Source organism: Rousettus aegyptiacus, unplaced genomic scaffold (assembly GCF_014176215.1).
Source record: "Rousettus aegyptiacus isolate mRouAeg1 unplaced genomic scaffold, mRouAeg1.p scaffold_m13_p_12, whole genome shotgun sequence".
Taxonomy (NCBI): domain Eukaryota; kingdom Metazoa; phylum Chordata; class Mammalia; order Chiroptera; family Pteropodidae; genus Rousettus; species Rousettus aegyptiacus.
In genome coordinates, this window is record NW_023416287.1 from 30,476,841 (window position 1) to 30,500,292 (window position 23,452).

General features: G+C 35.9%; 1 protein-coding gene across 2 annotated transcripts in view; it reads left to right on the forward strand.

Annotated features, from left to right (window-relative positions):
* SPTLC3 (serine palmitoyltransferase long chain base subunit 3) overlaps positions 1-23,452 on the forward strand; it is a 138,336-nt gene that overhangs the window by 11,134 nt on the left and 103,750 nt on the right. For both annotated transcript variants that reach the window (XM_016138117.2, XM_036229668.1), the window contains one exon: positions 18,340-18,525. In XM_016138117.2, the coding sequence (XP_015993603.1) occupies positions 18,340-18,525 (186 nt within the window). The remainder of the gene's footprint in view (positions 1-18,339; positions 18,526-23,452) is intronic.

Below are 23,452 nucleotides of genomic sequence, written 5' to 3' on the forward strand. Positions count from 1 at the left end.
AAGTTACATATAATGAAGTGCATGAATCTAAAGTATATCATTCAATGAATTTTGACCTACAAGACTTTTTGATTGTTCTTATTGGAGAGGGTTTAATAAAATAGTTTTGACTGTAGAAAGATGTTATAAAAACGTTTATTTAACATTGGAGAGTTTAATCTCTGAACAAAAGAACTGAATAATATGTAAATTGGCATTTAATGAGGTAAAGGAAGGGTCTAACAGAAAGCTGACTCACTAGAGATATTCTCTTCTTTACACATTTAATTCCAAAGGGATTGAGAGACATTTCTTTTCTTTTCTTTTCTTTTCTTTTCTTTTCTTTTCTTTTCTTTTCTTTTCTTTTCTTTTCTTTTCTTTTCTTTTCTTTTCTTTCTTTTCTTTTTTCTTCTCTCCTTCCTTCCTTCCTTCCTTCCTTCCTTCCTTCCTTCCTTCCTTCCTTCCTCTCTTTCTTTCCTTCCTCTCTTTCTTTCTTTCTTTCTTTCTTTCTTTCTTTTTTTCTTTCGTTTGTCATATAATCCAACTAACAGGAAGGGGAGTTAGTTTAGAAATTCTTACAATTCCACTTCATCCCCTGTCTTCTTACCCCTGGAGAAATAGGGCTCAGTAAAGCTAAGTACCTGCCTCCACAGTCACACCAACATGAAATCTCTCCCTAGTCTCTTGGTACTCAGACTAAAGCCCTTTTTGAGATGCCCTTTTTTTTTTTTTTTTTTGAAACATCCAAGTTCTTAAAGTAAACTGCAAGGACAACATATTTGATGACTCAATGTGGTATTTGCTATTGCAAATTCTTTAGCCTTAATTTCAAAATTGATATCACAAAATTACATGTGTCTCATGTAAGGAATAAAGGCATCTCCTTTCCTGCTTTTTTTTTTTTAACCTTATGCAGAGAACTTTCTTCTTCCTTCCTTCCTTCCTTCCTTCCTTCCTTCCTTCCTTCCTTCCTTCCTTCCTTCCTTCCTTTCTTTCTTTCTTTCTTTCTTTCTTTCTTTCTTTCTTTCTTTCTTTCTTTCTTTTTCTTCTTTTTCCTATCTTAAAGCACCATGTCAGAGAAATAAAGATTAGTTAGAGTTAATGATTGCTACCACATGTGGGAACCTACTATGTATTTGTGCTTTTTGAAATATTATTGTTAATCAACAATAAGCTTTCAAATTTCACATATAAATCTAAAGTTCTAAGATGTCAATCACCCATATGGCTGGAAGTACTGGAACCAGAATTTTTTGACTCCCAGCGTCACATAACCTTTTGCCAAACCCCACAGTCATGCTGTCCTAATAAATTGAATCATCACAGAAATTAGGGATAGGGCTTATTTAGGTACTGCCTAGGCTTGAATTCCAGCTTGTGTCGGTAGCTCTGGGACCTTGGGTAAGTGGCATAATCTCTTTGTGCCTCGGTTCCCATTTGGGAATTGAAGATAATCATAGTGCCTACCCAATAGGGTTGCTGTAAATGATAACTATGGTAGTGCATGCAAAGACTTTGAACAGTGCCAAGGACAAAAGGAAATTCTCCATAATGTGAGCTTTGTTAATGTTGACCTTTAGGGAATCTGCCTTATTTCCATCCTTACGCTTTCTTTGAAGAAACAGTGCCAGAGTACAATGAGAGGATGCATATTGGTCTGCATATTATCACTGTCTTTAACACACAGTGACAGAAATACTTGAGTAAAAGACCAATAAGTCTTCAAATGAAAACAATTTGAATATTAGAGAATAATAAAATAGAGGTGAAGATTAGGTATAAAGGTAGTTATGAAATCATGATGACAGCAGTAGATCCTGTTGGTGCCGTGTTCACTTTCCCTTTCTGCTTTTACCATTTCTGTGTCCAAAGCTTCCTTTCAAAGACCAGCTCCTAGATCCTTTGCCTGAGGACTTTCTCTGGTCTCCCAAAGCCTGTTGTGCCCTCCTGTGAAGCAGACAAGAAATGCCTGAGAATCAACACCCCCAGGAGCAGCCCTCAAGCATTGATGGAGTGACAGGATAAATACCGCCACTCTTTCATCCTTCAGGTGCATAACTCTGAAGAATGTTCCACAATGTTTCCCAGAGTCCCCAGCGTAAGTGAGCTCCAGTTTCCCACAGTATGAAAGGGATTGACAGCACAGCTTTCACTGGTTTCTTATCTTTTTCTGTCACATTCCCCCTCCTCTAACAATACTTCCTCGGATCACCCTCTGAATAAACAATTTGCATTTGCACACTTTACTTAGGGTCTGCTTCTAGGGAACCCAAAATTAAGGTGATGATTTCTTTAAAATTTAACCAATTATTTGCCCCTTTAATTTTCAGCATCGATGACAATGATTCTTCTATCAATGATACTTATATCAAGGATCTCATTATACACTCACAGCATTGTTGTGAAGTAGACAGAACAACTGCTACTTACCCAATTTAAGGATTTAAAAACCAAGACTCAGAAATATAATGAGACCAAAGCCACATGGATAGGGACAGAACTGGACAACAATCCCAGACATTCTGACTAATTTCAAGAATGTCTTAAAGGACTGGCTGCAGTAGAATCTATCAAGCCCTTATTTAGTGCATGCAACCCCATTAATTGCTTCTTATAAGAGGTCCTGAAAAAATCAGGACCTCTGTCCTTTAGCAGTTTAATTCATGGCAAGAAAAAAAAATGGTGCTATTTTGTTTATTACACTTGCTCAGAAGAGCAGCTTTGGAGGTCAGTTTTACTTTTTTTTTTTTTTAATCTGTGAGATTCTAAAAGCCTTGAAAAACGCTTTTTCTCTTAGATTTCTATAACCAAGTAGCAAAGCAATTTCATATGACATATCAGATAGCACAACTTTTAATAAATCTTTTTCTGAAAATCATTTCTCTTTGTTCTTCTAATGTTATAAAGCATGGATATTCCTCAGAATCACCTTTTGAGCCCTTGATCAGCCTCAACTCCATTTTCAAACACATGACATCATGAATGCTTGCTTTCAGACCTCTCAGGGGAACATGAGTCAATTCACTTCTTAGTTCCTTTGCTGAGCTTGCTGGAGGCATTAACACTATTGAACACTTGGGGTCTTGCAACTTAGCATGTTTCTCAGTTACTTACTCTGATAGTTAGTACTAAAGAAACTAGGCTCCAGATCTCACACACATGAGTAATAATGGCAGAACTGATCTCAGATCTCAGAGAAGCATGTTATCTTGTTTTTCAGATCCTAGTGACACATTTATCAATAGGCAACTGAGAATTAAATAGGTGCCATCAGTTTCCCAGGATCTCAAAATGGCCAATCCAGGGCAAGACACCTCTGTCCACCACCAGTTTCTAGCACTTCTAAACAACACTGCCTTTCACAGAACCAAAAATGAATGTAGGAGAATGTAGGAGCCCTTGGCATTAACAGTTAGCCAACCCATGAAAATAATTTGGCACACCTGGGAAAATCCTACAACTGATGTATATACCTCAAGATTGGTTTGTTAGTTTATGTAAGACAGGCTGGGATTTTCTCTAAGGGGCCATGCTTCCTGTTTATCAGTTCTTTGCAAGATCACAGAATCAGGTACCTATAGACTGAAAAACAGAAGTACTCCACATGATGACCTGAGAAAATGATTCAAAAATTGAAATAAACAGGTTTCAAATATTAGTTTCCTTTTGTTAAGTGTAGTATCAGTCTTTATATTGACCATTACTAACGCCTGCACCCCTGCACCCACCCATTATTTAGAGGTCAGAAACTATGATGGCTAAAGAAATTCCTGGATCAGCTAGGCTGGTTGATTCAAGAGAACAGGTAAAAAACTAGTCAGGATTAGCCTTGCCCTGGAAGAAGTTATTTTTTTTCTATGTTATATGCCACAAAATAAGAAAAAAATAATCATGTTACTATAACCATGGATATTATCATATTTTTTGGAGCAAAGAAATAAATTGTAGTGATGTCCTGTTCTTGATGAAATGATTGTTTGGAGACAGGATGCTTATTTTTCCAAGAAGCAAAAACAAACTTTTTATAGAAAAAAGAATGGCATGTGCTGCCTTTTATGAAAACAAAAGATTTTAGCCACAAAAGCATTATCTCTTTAAGGATACGTTCTGTCTTAAAGGCAAGCAAAAGATAAACCAAGTTATAGGCTCCTAGGCTGTTCCTGACATGCATAAAATGTTCGTGGTTTTGTAGAGTGGCAAGCAGAGAAAAGTTGGAGGGAGAGAAGCAAGGAGAATATGTATGAGCAAACATGAGCCAAATCCTAATATACACAGATAGAAGGAACAACAACTGAATTCTTGGCCAGTTTCTCTCTTTCAGAGCAGGAAAGCTTTCTGTTTCTTCATGTTGTTGAATGGAAGGCACTGTTTGGTCTAACTTCAGGGGAAAAGAAGTTTGGGGTGGGGCTAAGAAAGTTCAGCATTACTGAGGTACAAGAAGTTATATCAATTTGATTCAAAGAGAAAAATTATTGTTTGTTATCCAAGTTCAACCCTCTGAGCTTAGCCAAATGACTCTCAGAACCATTTGTATGCTTCCAGGAGCTCCACCCTTGTTAAAACTTACCTATGACTCATTGGCTGCCTGGCATGGGAAAGAAAGGCCATGGTGCACACCATATGTCAAAGCATGACTCTGTTGTTGGTTCATTGTCATGCAGTTTAGAAGACTCTTTTTTTTATTTTGTTTTTTGGTTGTTGGTTCAAAATTTCAGAATCAACTGAACCAGTTTGCTTCATCAAATCTTATTCTATAATGGATATAGTACAGATTTTAAAATTGCAAACCATAAAACCATGAATCATTGTGAGTCACAATGTGGGGCTCCCAGAAGACTCATTCACCACACAGCCTTGCAAGGGCCCTTCTGAAAATGTATATCTGATCATGTTTTTAAGCCTTCATTTGCTTAAAACTCAACAGTTCCTTATCGGGATAAGAACTAAAAACCTAAACTCGGCTTATGAGTTCTGCATAACCTAATCATTCATTCTTCAAATATTTTTTCAATACCTACTGTATATCAGATGCCATTTAGGCACTGGAGTATAAGCAATGGATAACATGGATGGAGTTGTCCTCCTGGAACTGACATTCGGGCATGCCTGTTCCTTCACGATCCCTCACAGCCAAATCTCCCTCACCTGCTTCCCACAGATCCTCAGGCTCTTCCTTTTGCCAGGAACACTGTACCTGGCAAACTCCTACTGATTATTCCAATATCATTTTAAATACCACCTTCCTTAGAGAAGCCTTTCCCTTTTTTGTGAGCTACGTCAGATCTCCAACCTCTCTGTTCCATAGCACCCTTACTTATTCATTATTTCCTTTATTGTAAGTGTTCGTTCTGCATCTGTACCACCACCTAGTTCAGGCATTAGCAAACTTTTTCTATAAAGAACAAGATAGTAAATATATTTAGTGGGCCCTACAGTGTCTGTCACAACTATTGAACTCTGCCATTACAGTGCAAAAGAAGCTAAAGACAATACATAAACAAATGAGTGTAGCTGTGTTCCAATAAAACTTTATTTACAAAAGTAAGTGATGGGCCACTTCTGGACTATGGACCACAATTCGCTGAACTCAGAACAAGAGAAACTCCTGTGATGATAGAAATGCTGTATGTATGTCCCGTCCAGTAATGTAGCCATCAGCCACATATGGTTATAAGCACTTGAGATGTGCCTAGTGCAATTGAGGCTCTAAATCTCTAAATGTATTTCATTTTAATTATTTAAGTTTAAATGTAAATAGTTATGTGTAGCTAGTTATTATTGTATTGGACAGCATACATATAGAACATGAGTGTTATGAAGACAGGGGCTGTGTCCCTCTGGATCACCACTATGTCACCTGGACCTACCATAGCAGCTGGTGCAGAGCAAGTGCATGCATAAATGAACGAATGTATAAATATGGAATGACTTATCAGACTTCTTATTTGTTTTTTACCACTGTTACATACTTGATTAGATGTTGCCCTGGATACTTCTTGCTTTTTGGTCCTAAAATGTTCTATTTTTGTATGCACATTTTATCTCTTCATTAGCTCATGACCTCCAGGAGGATGGGAGCTATAAGAGAGACTACTTGAATGATCCTTCCAGTATTCAGCATAGGTCCAGGCATGTGGTAGTCAGCCTTTCCAGAAAGTGTTTGTTGCTGCCAGTACCCACCTGGAAAAGAGAAAGATTCAGCCTCCTGGCTATTTCATTTGCGAAATATGTTCTGTACTGTCATGTTTCACAGATCTAATTTCAAGTTTTTTTGCTTTAATGCTGATGTTGTGGAGTTGAGAAATTCAACTTAGTCCTGACTTTTCTTGTTTTATAACCTTGTGGAAGTTGCTTAATGACATGTGTCTCTTTTATTAAATGATGACAATTCTAATTCTGTTACAGCTCTTCACTATATATCTCTTAGGAATATTATGTAAATAAATAAGATCATGACCACAAAAGCTTTGAACACCTTAGAGATAAGCACTGTTTTTGTATGGCACATTATAACTGATCAAGAAAATAGTAGATGGTAATTATTCTCAGTGATATTAAACCACTGATGTATTGTTTTCGTTGGTTTATTAGAATAATTTAATACAAGTGCTGTGATCCTCTAGTGAGCAGCTGGTTGCAAATAAGATCAGAAGAATGAAAGCACTGAAGGATGGTGAAGGACAGCCACTTTGTTCCAAAGTTGATTTATATCTAATTGACTTTAGAGCCTACATCCCAGCTGTCATTTTAGGTAGGATCCTAGGATCCTACAAATCTCTCTGCCCTGCATTCCTCCTGTAGTTCTGATAAGGGGTATCTCAATGATGGTACACCTTTTTTCACTGTTGTCTGAGACAGAAAATCTGGTTTACCCTGCTATAGAAGGCTATTCAATTCTAGTGGGATTTATATATGCCATTTCCAAGTAGATAACACATGAGGTCCAGCCAGAGGTCCATGTTTGGTGCTGGTCTTCTTGTTTCTACCCACTAACAAGAACTAATGCTTGTCTTCCTGGCCTGCAAGGCCCTTACTTCGTCTCCCAACCTTCCCCAATTGTGACTGTCTCTCTCATTCATTATTAATTTATTCACTCATACAGCAGATAGTGATTGGGCACTCTGCTAGAGACTCTGTTTAGACTCCTCCGAACAATATTGGCCTTTCTGTTAATTCTCTTCTTCCAAATCTGGATGTATCCTATGGAAGCCTGTGTCTCTCTTCATGGGCTGCCCTGACTTATTATACAACTTCTCAGGTGGTGAATGGGAAAGCCAAGACAATGAGACACCAACTTAACCTCTCAAGAAATAAAATTGTTTATAAATAGAAAGAAAAGGTTATCCTACCAGAGAGCGGGGGCCTCTCCTGGTGCATTGTGCAGGTTCTTGATGTCTCGAACAAAGAATTGAGCAAGACACCAAAATACAGTAGAAAAGGAAAGCTTTATTAAGAAGGGAAGGTACAGTTCCAGACATGGAAGTGGGCCTGAGCAAGAGACATGTGGCTCAAAAGACCTGGTAATGAAGCCTTTGGGGTTTTTATCTCTATTTGCTATGTCTGGTTACTTTTCTTAGAGGGGTGGGCCTCCTTGATTGACGATTCAGTTTGACAGGACTCAGTGATTCATCATTTGCTTCCTGCGCATGTTTGTTCTCAGAATTCATTCTGTTATAATGATATTAATGAATTTATGAGCATATGCATCATATTATAATGATGGCATAATGAGGCTCAGGTGAGTTGAAGGTCGTTGGGTCTTCATTGCACGGGTTTGAGTGACTGGATTAAACTGGTAGCTAATTCTCTGCTTACTTGTGTCTTTGTGGAAGTTACTTTTAGCCTAAAAATGCCTTCTGGCTTGCTTAATTGTGCACGGATTAGGGTAGACCTCTTCTAGGATAGGATGACCTCAGTGTCTTTGCAGGCAGACCCAAAACCCCCTAACTAACTTTCCTGCCTAACTCTTTGCTAAGAGCCATCAACACCTTATTATTAGTATGGATGGGAGGTCTCTTTTTCATATCTGCTTCCTGCTGAGAAGGGCCCTTGTTCCTGTCTATTGGGGTTTCATGGAGCTCTTTCCCTTACTGCCTTAGTTAGGGTGGGGTCTTGGGTTTCCTGCTGAAGTGCCTCCTCAGTCCCTAGACAAGGAAAAGAAGATACAAACTTGTTACTTAAATCATATATCTCTTAATTTCTATTATTGATTTGCCTATTAAGCAAGTAAAGGGAAACAGGCTTGGTTAATATATTTCTTAAAGAGTAAAAAAAGACCTTTGGCCTAAAGTCCTCTCCCCTCTCAGGCTCTAAGGGTCCTATCTGGCCTAACACTATTTCTGCTAACAGTGGGCTCCAATGACTCCTTATCAATTGCCAGAGGACCTGAGTCACCAGTTTTGGGGCAATTATCAGGATTTGAGGGAGAGGGCCTTTTTCCCAAAGAAAGAAGAGAAGAAAACTTAACTAGGTTTACTAAAAAGATTAAGAACTCTGCAAGAGATGTCTCACATCATTTCCTGCTAAAAGATTAAGAATCTTACAAGTGATGTCTCATATCAGTTGGACTCGCTATTATATAATGAACTGGTTCCCTTTTAAAGGCTTCATGTTTATAATATGTCTCTGTCTCTGACTTTTGCAATCAGCTAAGCCTAAAATTTATAATGTAATTTTTCCCATCATGCACTGCCCAACACATAGAGATGTTCAATAAATCAAAAATTGATCTTTGATTCAGTTAATTTTCTGACATAAACTTCCCCAGATTTAAATCTGAATTTTTGTCAACTGAGATTGGTCTGATACATACATTTCTTTGGGAAGTTAACATGGTTCTCAGATTTATTTCAAATGTTTCTAAGTGAGGATTAACATGAAAGAATTTCAACAAATTTTTATAGTATATATTCATTAAGGTGATACTAGATGTCAGAATAAATGAGCCACCATATCTCAAAGGCATTATACAATAGAAGTTTATTTCTCACTCATATTAAGTCTAATTGGCAGTGGTAGGAAGTGGAAGGGGAAGGTGGTGAGGACTCTGCTCCACAGAGTTATTTAGGAACCAGACTAACAAAAGCGCCGAAATCTTTAAGATGAGTTTCAAGGTCACCTTGACCATCAGCATTCAGATAGCAATGAGGGAAAGAGAGAAAGAGATGGATCATGAGAGAGGCTTTTTCGGGCCAGGCATGGAAGTGACACATTTCACTTCTACCCATTTCACATTGGTCAGAACTTAGTCACATGGCCACATTTGTTTGCTAAAGATGTGGGAAATGTAGCTAGCTATGAGGAAGAGGGAAGGAAAATGGGTTTGGTGAATAGTCAGTCTTTGACACACTGGACAAGAAGGTTAAAATATTTGAAATATTTGAAAGGCCTAAATGAAAGATAATGAAAGCTCCTTTATTTTCTGTCCTTTTTGTTAAATGACTTGTCTTTTAAAAATATTATTGCAATTTAACATGGTAAATGTAATGATGGTGTTATGCTGTGAGAACATCTAGCCTGGATGTTTTTAGGAAGTGAAGCCAGAACTGGGTCCTAAACAGTGGATATTAGCAGGCAAAGAATATACTAATGTGGAATGAAGATGAAGGAGAGTTGGCATCAGAGGACAGTAGGGAAAATGAATGAAAACTGAAGAAATTATAGAAGAGTGGCAGCATGAGGAAAGGTTTGGAGGGGACAAAAATCAGAGTGTGAAATGAAAGCAATCTGATGTTGTTTAGGTAACAAATGGAAGGCAGGAAATCAGAGGACTTATAGGCAAGTCATTGTCTTCTAGGCTAAGAAACTTTGTGCTGAAAGCCAACTTCCCAAAGAGAGTTTTGTCATGGCATAGGCAAATTTATAGAAAAGGTGAAAAACACATTTGACACATGCTGAGTTCCTCAAAGTTAAGTGGTTTTCAATAGCATTCAATACGCTAATTTAATTAGCAAATATTTATTCAGTACTTACCATGTGAAGCTGTGTGCTGACAATGGGGGTTACAATAATGAACAACAAAGATGTCTCCCCTGGCTGTTGCATTCTAGATTTTGTATACTGTGAACACCCAAGGAGTGTAGCCTTTTCCAAACCCTTTTTGTTGAAGTCCATATCTAGGAAGCACTGTGGAGATACTATTATAAATGACACTTGGATGTTAGAGCTAGAGATAAAATTACCTAGCACCTGCAGATTTGGGTAGTAATGATATAGCAAAGAGATCATCCAAGAGGTGATTGCCATGGTTGAGGAGAAAGGTTAATGAACATCTCTCCTTATGCTCTCAATTCTTTCTGGGGAACATTTCTCTCAGTGCATTTCTACTTCCCTTATTCTTCCAGTCCTTATATTTCCAGCCTTTGGTCAACTGCCTCATTATTCATGAAAGCTCCCTACCTATTTCAGAGGCTGTCAAATGTATCTTCCTCCCACTTCCCACAGTACCCTGAACATCCCTCTGTGGTACCATCAATCAAACTATAGTCTGTCTGTGGACACATCCTGTCTCCTGGCAGAAAATTTGGTGACACAGGCATTCGATAAGGATTGCTCTACTGTTGAAATAAGAAAACAATAACAAAATCTTTTAGATAGACTAGATACTGAAGTTTTAAGACAGTAACATATCTCAATGATCTGAACAACTGGAGCTGGCTGAGCAACTGTTTCTTCTACTCCAACTATCCTGTTTGGGTCTCCTAGGGAGCAGGTTTCCACCATATTTTATCCTGTAGAACATCTTATCCCAGAGGCTGCTGATAAGTTAATGACTAATAACACCAAGAGTCTTAAAAATTATAAACAAAATCATCGGGAATGTGTTTATGTAACTGAATGTGACTGTATACATATAGAATCAAATGACACATTCTAAACCAAAATGACTCCTCTATTTGTGACAAGATGACCTGAGTTAGACTAGAACAAGATATATGTTTTATAAAGCATTTTCTAAACACATGACATAAGCTTAAAATGTGGTTAAAATACTCATTTCTTAAAATCCCTAGACAAATGTAAGACCCTTCCAAATAAGATAGAACTGTGTACTCTAATTATTCTTGTATCATTCTACTTTCACGAGCTTCAGTTCAGCATTATTCATATGACTTCAATCATGTCTAATAACATTTCAAAGTATTTTAGAAGAGAAAAAAATGGCAATTTTGGAATCAATAAGACACACAAGTGTTTTAGAGTAGAAGTGGAGAATTCTGCTGAAGAAAGACCTACTTTAAATTTTACCTGATTTTATATATATATATATGTGTGTGTATATATATATATATATATATATATATATATATATATATATATGCATGCAAGCAGTAAAGCATGTATATTGCCAAGCAGAGAAGACTCATTGCTAACATAAAACAATTGAAATAAGTATATCATGTGTACTTAGTATTAGTATTAATATTAATACTAAGTATTAGTATTAGTCCAGCCCTCCTCCACTAGCCTCTCATCTATTCTACAATTTTTGTTACTCCCTTGATTGGAGATGAGAACTGAACTGATGGGATCCTTTCAGCTGGAAGTAATAGAAGACTCAAATATAGGTAGATTAAAAAAAAGTTTTTGTTATTGTTACATAATAAAAAGCCTAGAGTTGGGAAGAGTATAGAATTGAATGGTCCCTGGATTGGTTGATCAGTGACTCAACACTGTTATCAAGGACCACAGTGCTATCCTGGAAACATATAAATGGAACTATACAGTTCCTGGTCTATCGTGAGTGGCTTCTTTGACTTAATATAATGTTTTCAAGGTTCTTTCATGTTAGAGCATTTGTCAGTATATTCTCCATTTTTTATGTCAAATAATAATCCATTGTGTGGTTATGCTATATTTTATTTATTAATTAGTTAATAAAATTCTAGGTTGTTTCCACTTTTTACCTGCTATGGATGTTTGAGTACAAATTTTTGTGTAGACATGTGTTTGCATTTCCTTTGGTTATACACCTAGGAGAGTTTCTGGGTCATATGGTAACTCTATGTATAACATTTAGAGGAACTACAGTGTGAGAATCACAATTTCTTCACATCTCTGATAACACTTGTTATTATCCACCTTTTTATTATATTTATCCCACTGAGTGTGAAGCAGCATCTCATTATGATTTTAATTTACATTTCTCTGATGGCTTATTGGACATTTGTATATATTTGGACAAATGTTTACTCAGAGCCTTTGCACATTTTTTAAATGAGTTATTTGTCTTTTTATTATTGAGCTGTAAATGTTCTTTACATATTCTAGATACTAGGCCCTTATTGGATATGTGATTTGCAAATATTTTATCCAATTCTATTGTTGTCGGTTCATTTTCTTAATAATATCCTCTGAAGCATAAAATCTTTTAAATTTGATGAAGTACAACTTAACTGTTTTATTTTTGTCATTTGTGTTTTTGGTGTCATATCTAAAAAGGTTTTGCCTAACCAAGTTCACAAACATTTACTCCTATATTTTCTTCTGGGGGTTTTACAATTTTAGCTTTTACATTTAGGTCTATGATCTATTTTGAGTTAATTTTTGTGTATGTTGTAAGGAGGGAGTCTAACATCACTTGCTCAAATTTTCTTATGAGAGTTCCCATTTACAATATTGTTTCTTAACTTTGGTATCTCAACCACCATCACCACTCTTTCCTCTTAACCTCCCACTTCTTTCCCTCATACTTGCTATTTCCTAGTGGACCCCATTTCCCATTTTTTCCTATGTGTAAGAATTGGCTAAGGCCCTATACTTTTTTTTCTCTTCTTTTCCTAATATTTCTTTAAAAGCAGCACCATCCATTCTAACAGTTTCATCCATCATCTCTATTCAGATTTAATTAAAGTTATGACATTTAATAAGTGCTTAGTCTGTCACAGGTACTTTGCATATAGTATTCCAATTAATTTTCAAAACAACCCATATTAGCTCCATTTATATAGTTAGCAAATGAACGTGCTTATATTTGAACCCAGGCAGTCTCACTCCTGTGCGAATGGTCTCCAACTTTATATTCTATGTACCATCAAGACTGAGATCAAACTCTACTTTTTTCAGGAAGCCAGAAATGATCACCTAATGTGATATGTTCCCCATTTGTGTCACCCTTATGATATTTACTTTTTACCCTATGTTACAGTCATTTACACTCACTTCCCTCCCATACTTCCACATACTATTATCCTATTGACTCTGAGAGAAAGGGACCATATTTATTGATTTCATATCCCCCTTAATATTATCCTAGGACAGTGCAAAATGGCGTCCAGTAAAAGACCTGTTAATTTAAAGAGAAGAATAATTGTCTGTAAAAGTGGGTTTTACCAGCATGCTCAACATCCTGTTTATTTCCAGATGTGACAGGCATACAGGAAGTAAACCAGCCCTAGGGTGTCACTGTGTCCCAAATGACCAAACATCTGAAAAAGGTGACTCAGGATCTATTCATTTTCAAGGCTGTGAAAGAAAAGGTAGAACAAGGAAAGAAAATATATTACAGCTTCCCATGCTGTGTTAGCCTTGGTCAGAGAACTTATTAAACAAAATTTTATACTACATTTACTTTGATAGGGCAAATTCTCATATTTCAAAATAACCTTCTAACCTCAGTTAGAAACTCTTCTCATGGGGTGTGCTGATTTCAATTTTAAATAAAAGTATGTAGTAAATGAGTCACTTTCCATCTATTTTAGTAAGACCTGTATATTTCCAGATAACTTTGTTCTTCATAAAGGTATCTCATTTTCTCTCTGCCAAATAACATTACATAAATTAAATTAAAAATAAAGTTATAAGAGAAAGAGTAAGGTAGATATTGGTTTGGGCTGATGGACATTGTTGAAAATTTCTCCTTTGTGTTTTAACTATTTTAGAGAACAAATCACACACACACACACACACACACACACACACACACACACACACAGTTTCACGGGCCCAGACTGTGCACTCAACTGAGAGTTTTATTTGCATCTAGGTAGACAGTCTGTTATGTACAGTGTAGGTTTGCCTCAGAGATAAGTTAAGCAGAAAGTTCTCATGGATTTCAGGGGAAGTGCTCTGCTTGTTTTGGCCACATACGGAGCTCAGAAATGGATGTGGAGCTAGGGAAAGAAAAAGAGAAAACCTGCTGATCCTCACAGGATAGCTTTGAATGTCCTGGTAGTTTATCTCTTCACATGTGCCCACACAGCTCAGCCATCCTTTAAGTCATCAGTCCCCAACCTTTTTGGCACCAGAGACGGGTGCTCCTATGAGAATCTAATACCTGATGATCTGAGGTGGGGCTGAGGCGGTGATGCTAGCACTGCGGAGTGGTTGCAAAAACAGATGAAGCTTCTCTTGCTTGCCTACTGCTCACCTGCTGCTGTGTGGCCCAGTTCCTAATTGGCCACAGACCAGTACTTGTTCACAGCTTACAGGTTGGGGACCCCTGCTCTAAGTCACCCTAAGGAATTAATTTGTAAGCAGGCTAAATCAGGTTCCTGAAGTCACCCACATTGGGTCCCCTTCACTCATGTGTCTTCTTCTGTGGTGAACTTAAAAGCAATGGGTCCCAAAATCCTGTCCCAAGCCCACTCCTCTTCTCTTTTTATAATTTGTCCTTTTTCACATTCACTTTTAACCATAGCTTAAACTTTGCCTTATAGTAGTGGACTCCTAGATCTTCTACTTCAACCAGTGCCTTTCTTTTTTCCTGCATTCCTAACTGCCTGGCAAAGAGTCCCACTTCTATGAACAATTATCATCTCCAACTTAGGCATGTCCCATACATACTCACTGTCTTCCTCTGCATAAGCAGCCCTCCTAATTTCCTGTTTCTTACAAACAATACTATAATGCTTCAGAAGATACTTTTCATTTTCTTCTTCCTTTACACCATACCTAACTAATCACAAAATTTCATCAAATCTTCCTTCATGAGAATCTGTGTCCCTTTTCTTAAAATCAGGACAAATCCAGGAAGGAAGGAAGCCAATTGTGTGTCTCCATGATATGGAAGAAATCAGGAGGTAGATATCACCTGGAATGCTGGAGACAGATGCAATCCAAAGGTCAAGTGTAGAACAGAGCCAAGGAGGGGAGCCAAAGGTTGGCACTAGAATAGAAAGACGAGCCATCCATCAGACCCATAGGACTGGTGAGAGGACATAGTGAGAAGGAGGTCAAGAAGTCAGGAGCAGGAACCAGGTCCTCTTTCAAGCTCCAGAACCTAGCTCATTGCTGGTTCATTGTAGGCACTCAGTAAATGCTCTATATTCCCAAACATGATTCATTTGTTATAATCCTTCTTTCATCTTTTCTTTAAGACCTCATATTAAGCAATGCTGTCTCATTTTTATTATTCCAGAACACCACATAGTGTTTGGGGATGACTTATTAGAAAAGAGCCACATTCATCAATGTTAGTCTGGGGTGTCTAGATATAATGGATAAATAATAAATAATAAATATAATTGATAAATAAGGAAGCAAGGAATTTTAATAAGATTAATAATAATTTGTAGGGTTTTGACTTAATAACTCAAGTGTTAGATGTCATTGTAAAAAGGCTTTTTAAAAATTGTTTTAAAAACAAGTAATGTCAACATCAAAAGTACCTACTACAGAGTTTTTTTTTTTTTTTTGATTGTCATATATTTTGTGGCTTGGTGACTAAGTCATAGAGGTTCTAAAAATACTTCATCTCAACAATGTGGAGGAAATAAAGGTAATAAGCTCTAGGAAACTGTGATGGTAGAATAAAACAGTGCTTGTGTTGACAAAGACTATGTTAGTGGCAAAACCAGTATTTCTATTAACATAATTTTATATAACACAGCATTCTAAATATATGCATAAGATAATACATTAAATATCAGCAAACATTTGCTGATTTCAATTTCCTGTAAATCTCTAAAAGTTATATATTCTAAACAGTCAAAATAGATTCCCCATTTTCCAGTGAGATGATCCATAAGAAATGTTGTTAAATGAAATAATGAATTAAGGTATAAATACTTATTAAAGGCTAAATCTTAAGCAGTAGCATTAGGAATAGCTTATTCACTAATCCATTGAGCCAGCACTGATTGAGCTACTATGTACAAATTAATTAAACAGGAATTAGAATGGTTTGGTACTAAAAGTCTATTTTCCCCTGGAATGTTGACATCTAAAATAAAAGAGGAAAATACTGTAGTATTTTATTATAAAAAATTTCAAAAACACAGAAAAGTTAAAAAAAATTATTTAACACGTATCTATAATGTTCATCTAGATGTAACAGTTATTAACATTTTTCAAGAATTGTTTTATGTCTATATTTTATTTTTGAAGGACCATTTGAAAGAAAATTGCAGTTGTCATAATGCTTTACCATCCCCCTTCATAGTTTGGTATGCATCTACAAAGATTAAAACATTCTTCCGCGTAACTTTAATACTGTCACTCCTAACAAAATTTATAATTCTTCAGTAAGATATATTTCCAGTTCACATTTGGATTTTCACAATTGCTCAAAATATGTATTTTACTAGTTTTTTTTTTAACAAAAACAAAAGTTTCAATGAAAGAACATACACTGCATTTGATTGTGTCTTTTAAGTCTTCTCCCCCACTCTTATCTTTTTTTTTCCTGCTTAACTCAGGTATAATTGACAAATAAAATTGTATGTTTGAAGTGTACAATGTAATTTTATCAAAGTATATGTTGTGAAATTATTACCACAATCAAACTAATGAACATATCCATCGCTTTACTTAGTTAAAAAATTGTGTGTGTAGTGAGAAAACTTTAGATCTACTGGTTTAGCAAATTTCTGTACCGTATTACATTAACTACAGTCGCCACACTGTACATAGATACCCAAAACTTATTCACCTTATTATTGTAGTTTTGTACTTTTTGACTGATACCTCATTATTTCCCCATCGCCATTCTAGTCTCTGTTTCTAAGTTCAGCTTTTTTTCGATTCTACATATAAGTGAAATCATACAGTATTTGTTGTTCTGTGTCTGGCTTAATTCATTTAGCATAATGTCTTACAGGTTCATCCATGTTGTTGCAAATGACAGGTTTTCCTTCTTCTTTATGGCTGAATAATATTCTTGTGTGTATGTAACATTTTCTTTATTCATTCATGCATTAAATGACACTTAGATTGTTTCTGTATCTTGACTATTGTGAATAATGCTGCACTAAACATGGGAGTGCAGATATCCTTCAAGGTACTTATTTAATGTCCTATGGACATATACTATAGATTTAATGTCCTATGGAGATATACATATATATATATATATATATATAATTTTTATTTTTTAATTTTTTGTGGAAACTTCATACTGTTTTCCATAATGGTTGTACCAATTTTATAGTCCCACCAATTGTGTACTAAGGTTCTCTTTTCTCTACACTTGCTATCTCTTTGTTTTTTGATGACAGCCATCCCAACAGGTGTGAGGTGATATCTTCTTATTCACAATTACATTATCAATGAAATTTTGATTTGCATTTCCCTGATACTTAGTAATGTTGAGCACCTTTTCATATATCTGTTGGCCATTTGTATGCCTTCTTTGGGAAAATGTCTGTCTGTTTAGGTCCTTTGTTCTTTTTTCAATTGGGTTATTATTTTTTTTTAACTTATATGAGTTTCTTTTATGGTTTGGATATTAATCCCTTACCAGATATATGGTTTGCAAATGTTTTCTCCTATTCACAAGTTGCCTTTACATTTTGCTGATCATTTCTTCTGCTGTGCAGAAGCTTTTAGTTTGATGTAGTCCTATTTATTTATTTTTGCTTTTAAAAACCATGCCAGTTGTCAATCAGAATATTACATATTGTGGATTATCTGTTTGTTTCCTCATGAAGTGATTTACCTATTCTTTTATCCTGTTAATTCTTGTGAAATGGAAGTGAATTAACTAAATTCAGCTTAAATGTTTCATTAGTATATTGACTGTTACATCATGATAAGAGCATAGAGTGGCTGGTTTTTCCAACATTTACGATAAAATTTGATCACCTAGTTAAGGTATTAACCTCAGGTTTGTGATTACGTAGTAACCTATGAGTGATATTTTGGTATCTTGCAAAAATCCCATTCCTCATTAGCTGTTTAGTTAATGGACTTAGAACCTGTTGAGAATTTTTACTTGAGTCAATTATTTCATCAGGGGTTTGTAAAATAAATTTACATTTCTGATTACCCTCTTCATTGATCAATTTCCAATTTTCTTCAAGCAACTTTTATAATCTTAAATATGTTCTTTGAAATCTAAAAGGTCAAAAGTCCAAAATTTTAAATATCATATTTTATTGCAATTGGAGAGTGCTAATCTTTGATTTTATTTTGTGTTTTCAGCAAAATGGGAAGCCACATTTTTACGATAAGCCAATTGTTGAATCCTTTGAGGAAGCACCTCTTCACGTTATAGTCTTCACTTATATGGGATATGGAATTGGAACTCTATTTGGCTATCTCAGAGACTTTTTGAGAAGCTGGGGAATAGAAAAATGCAATGCAGCCACAGAGCGAGAAGAACAAAAAGTACGTATGTGCATCTCCCTGGATCTTTGTCAATGCTATTCTTTTCTAAAGTGCTCTTTTTCATAAGTGTTGATGTATATATGGATTCTAAAAAGAGTGAAGAGCTCAGAAAATCCTCAGGATAAATTCTATTTATCTTCACCTCCTAAGACTCCTCCCTTGTTTGTTCATGGACTTGTTGTTTACGAATATTTACTGAGTAACTACTATTTCTCAATACTGAACTAAAATTTTTCTCATACATTACCATACTTAATTTTTATAACGACCCCATGAAAAAGATTAAAATTCTATTTTAAATATTTAAAAAATCATAATATAAGAGCAAGGCACATAAATGGGACTGTACTCTGTCTTTCTAGTTGTAAGATAAGTATCCTAGAATAGAAAAGTATATCTGAATGAAATGTACAATTTTTATTTCATCTAGATCAGAGCTTTTCAGCTTTGTTTGGTACTATTGATATTTTGGACTGGATAACTCTTTGGTATGGGAGGCTGCCCTGTGCATCATAGAATTTTTAACAGCATTTCTGGCCTCTACCCACTAGATGCCATTAGCACTCTCCCACACATTCGTGACAATTGAAAATGCCTCCAGACATTACCAAATATCTCATGGACTACAAAATCACCTTCGATTTAGAAGCACTTATCGTGATACTTTCAACAATTAACCTGTAAGAGTCTACATCATCTTCTTTTCACATAGAGATAACAAAATAACCTGAAAAATATTCAGAGGTATGCAAAGAGCCTGCATTTTGTTACCTTGTTTCTCAACTGGTTTCATGATGCCATAAAAATCTTTTTTCTAAAAATTGCTTTGGAATGCTATGAGTGTGGGCATGAATCATTTGACATGATGAAGTTTTAAACACATCCAAGCGAAGAAGGTAGGTGAGGCATGAATTTCAATGTAATTAAAGAACCTCAAATCCTATAACTTAGCAATCAGTATCCATGGTAAAATAAACACTTATTACAGTGGTTCATCCATGAACCAATCATGTGGAACATTTCTTTTAGAAATGCCTTAAGTCAAATGTATCATGTTCAGGAAAAAATCAGGCCAAGTTTTATTGTTACAGTCTCTCCTATTATTTAGCAAGTATTTAAGCACATGCTTTATACTGAGTAATGGGTGCTAATATACATAGAAAACAGTTTCTACCATTAGAAAATTTGAAGTTTGGTTTGCAAAAATAGACTCATGAGCAAAATATGTGAAAAAAAAAGTGGTCATGGGGAGAAAGGTAATGTGGGAGACTGGGATCTGTGCCCTGTGATTCTCTTAGAAATTCAGGAAAGCATGGTGCTGGGTCTTGAATGGTGATCAAAATTTGCCTAGTGAGCAAGGGCGCAAAGGAAAACTTTCTTAGAAGAGGTTACTGCTTGAATCAAGGCATTCATTAACTCATTAAACAAGTCAAATTTTTTAAGCATGTATTTTGTATCTCTAATTCAGAGATAAAGAATAACAAAAGCAGATATAGTTCTTGTCTTCAGGAAGCTAATCAAAAAAAAAAAAGCAATTGCAATTGAATTTGATAAGACATACCATTGAGGTAATTAGAGAACATCAAGGATGTGAAGAACAGAAATATCTAACCTGAACTTGGTTTTCACTGAAAGTTTTTGGTAGGAAGAGAAAGTTAAATTGAGATCTGAAGTCTGAAGAGTAAGTAGTAAGGCAAAGGGTGGGGCAAGATAGGACTGAAGGAATCTTTGGGGAGAGGAAACATCGTGAGAAATGGCTCAGAAGTAAGAGAAAGCATTGTACATTCAAGGAATCAGGGAATTCCAATGACTGGAGTGTTGTGAGCAAGAGTGGGAGTATGTGGGGAGGATTGTTTGAAAGGCAAGTAGAGGCAAGACTATAATGGCTTTTTATAAGACATTGATATTTATTATAAGAATAATGAGGAGGCATTGAAGGATTTCAGGCAGAGGAATGCACATTTGCAGATTAAAAATATCATGTTCACTACCTTTTGAAAAAAAAGATTGCAAGAGAAACCTTAGAAGGCTGATGCAGAAATTCAGGTTAAAAAAATCTTGGTCAGAACTTGGACTGAAACCAAGGTAATGATAACAGGGATGGTGATAAGCGATAAGACCAAGAGATGTTTAAGAAGATAGGGATGATTGGTTTGATGAGGAATTACAGAGATGGACAAATCAAAGACCATATCCAGGTTTGTGACTTGGACCACTGGGTAGAAAGAAAGTGGTGTCATGGAGGAAGACCTAGTTAGAAGGGGAAAGCGATCAATTCATTTTTTGAATTGGCAGCTAGATATAGAGCTCTAGACCTCTGGAGAAAAGTCTTGGACATTGTGACATCTTCAGTATATCTTAAGCAGATCAACATTAATCAATGCCACAGAAGTAGATGAGATCTTCCAAGGAAGGTCAGAACAAAAAAAAAAGAGAAAGGGTGAGAAGAGAACAAAAATAATAGATGTTAGAGATGGAATTCCAATTCTAGACTAGAAGCAAAATGGCAATAGAAAGGACATATAATAGTTTGAGAAAGAGGTCATTTGGGCTTGAACTTGGAAAGAGATAGATGAAATGAAGAAAAGAGAATGAATTTTAGAAATATTTGGGAGGTAGAATCAACAAGTCTTGGTGGCTGAGTGCATAGGAAATAAGAGGGAAGAAACCAGAGTAATCCCTAATTTCTACTTTGCTCAGACAGGTAGATGATAGTGGCATACCTATCACAATGAAATGGTCTTATTTAGGCAAAAAGATGCCTACAAACACAGTTTTGAGGATACGAAGGTTTTTGAATGGTAAAGGCTTTAGAAGCAGTTATACAAGTTTTCCAGTCCTAGCAGAGATGATAATGAAACTGGGAAATTGGGAAGAGAAATCGAGTTTCTCTTGGGCATGCTCACAAGGATCTCCACAGCTCCTCCTTGACACCAGCTTGTTTTCTAGAAGCTCTTATCTCCAATCTGCCTTCGCCCCAAGTGTAAGTAGCATGTATCATAAATCAGCCCGCTCCAGAATATCTGTTGGAACAAAGGGTGAGTCAAATATAAATTTGTCAGGTGTGGCATGTCATGACTGGCTTAAGCTTCAGATCAACCATCTATTTTCTAACCTGTTTCAATATTTTTACTCTATCAACCCAATGGGGCTAGTCATTTTGCTTTTTCTAAAGCATGTCTTATATTTCAAGCAAACATATTGATATATATGCAAGTTGGTTTTTAACAATGTGGACTCTAAGATGGAGGGTTGAGGGCAGGAAGATTATTGAGGTGTGCTTCTGGGGTCAAGATAGGGCAGATGAATTGTAATACAGTTCTAGCAAAGGCATCGGTGGCTCCCATTGAGGGAATTCTCTAGATTATGTACCCTTTAGAAGAACTGAGGCAAGGGAGTTGAGCTTTCAATAATGATAGATGAGAGCTGCCACCAGAGGAGAATGTGGTCTTGAGCTGGGCAGCAACCTTCATTGAGCTGTCAGCCCCCAACACAACACTCTCAGCTCAGGGCCTGTACTGCAACACCTGTCACCACTGCTATAAGAACTGCTGGAACTACTTCCCAGTGGGGAAGACCTTCTATTTGATAAATCAGTGCCTTTTATTTATCTACAAAATAAGTTATGTCTTTCCTGTTTGATCTCTGTGAAGTAGAGATCAGTCAATTGACCCACCCTAGTAGATATTCCTTTTATATGGCACCCTTTAAATGATGTGTTCCTTCCTTTTGAGCCCATTTAGAGATTTAGAGCCTTTCCAGGTGATAGGTTCTAATAAATTGCAATAGCTGCAAACATTTTTTTTATGGGATTCAATCACTACACTCTATCTTCAGACTGATCTTTATTCTTTTAATACTGTACCCAGCCCCATGTTTCTGAGAATATCCTTGCTCTGTATTACTAAGCTATGGGAGGGACATCTTGAAGTCTTTTTCTGGAAACATGGAATGTGCTGCTTTTCAATAACCCGTAGTTCTTTTTAGCAGAAATTAGAATTACTCTATTGTGAAAGGTGATCACTGGTAATGCATAATAGATTGCCCTATAAGACAAACCAACCATTGTTGATACCACAGAAGAGCACATTCATGAAGGTGTAGACAAGAGTGACTATGTTTTTTAAATATCATAAATGGATATTCTTATTTATGATTACTCTCTTTAACTCTATGTTCATTTAAAATTTTATCTTATTTTTAACAAAATTGTATATATTACAGTTGTACAACATATTTTTATATACATAGTGAAATAATTGCTACAGTCAAACTAATGAACATGTCCATCTCTTCACTTCTTTTTTCTTAATCAAATATAAGTATTTATTAATCCAGTTTTCCTATTTTCTCTCACTGAGAAGACTTCTGTCATACCAGACCATCCATTCAAACCTGTGTTGCCCCAAATTTAGAAACTCTTTTTGCTTTTTCTTCTTTTTGATTTCTAGCCCAAACTCACTGAAATTGATTCCAAAACATGAAAGCTGTGATTATCCTCTTTTTCGGAATCTCTTGATTTCTGATTCACTTAGTATAAATTAAATTTAAAAAGTAGAAAAAACAAAATCTCCCTCTAAGAGAGCACTAAAAACACTAGAGGCCTGGGGCACCTGGAACCTTCCATAGACTCCACTAACAGTCAGAAGACATTGGCAAGGAAAAAGGCAATACAGATATAAAGTTTAAATATTTTTCTTATATCCTCCTTTTAAATCTTAATTTTGGGGACATATATATCATTTTTTAATCAAAGGCAACTTTAGAGTTGAATCACAGTTTATTAAAAACTTATAGATAAATTACTTCCTCAATGATGTAATGGTCCAACTTCACAAAACCCAGAAGTGGACGTCAGTAAATATAATCAGATGAATGTCAAACATCATTGGAGGCTTTAAAAACTACATGCAAAGTCACATTTTTC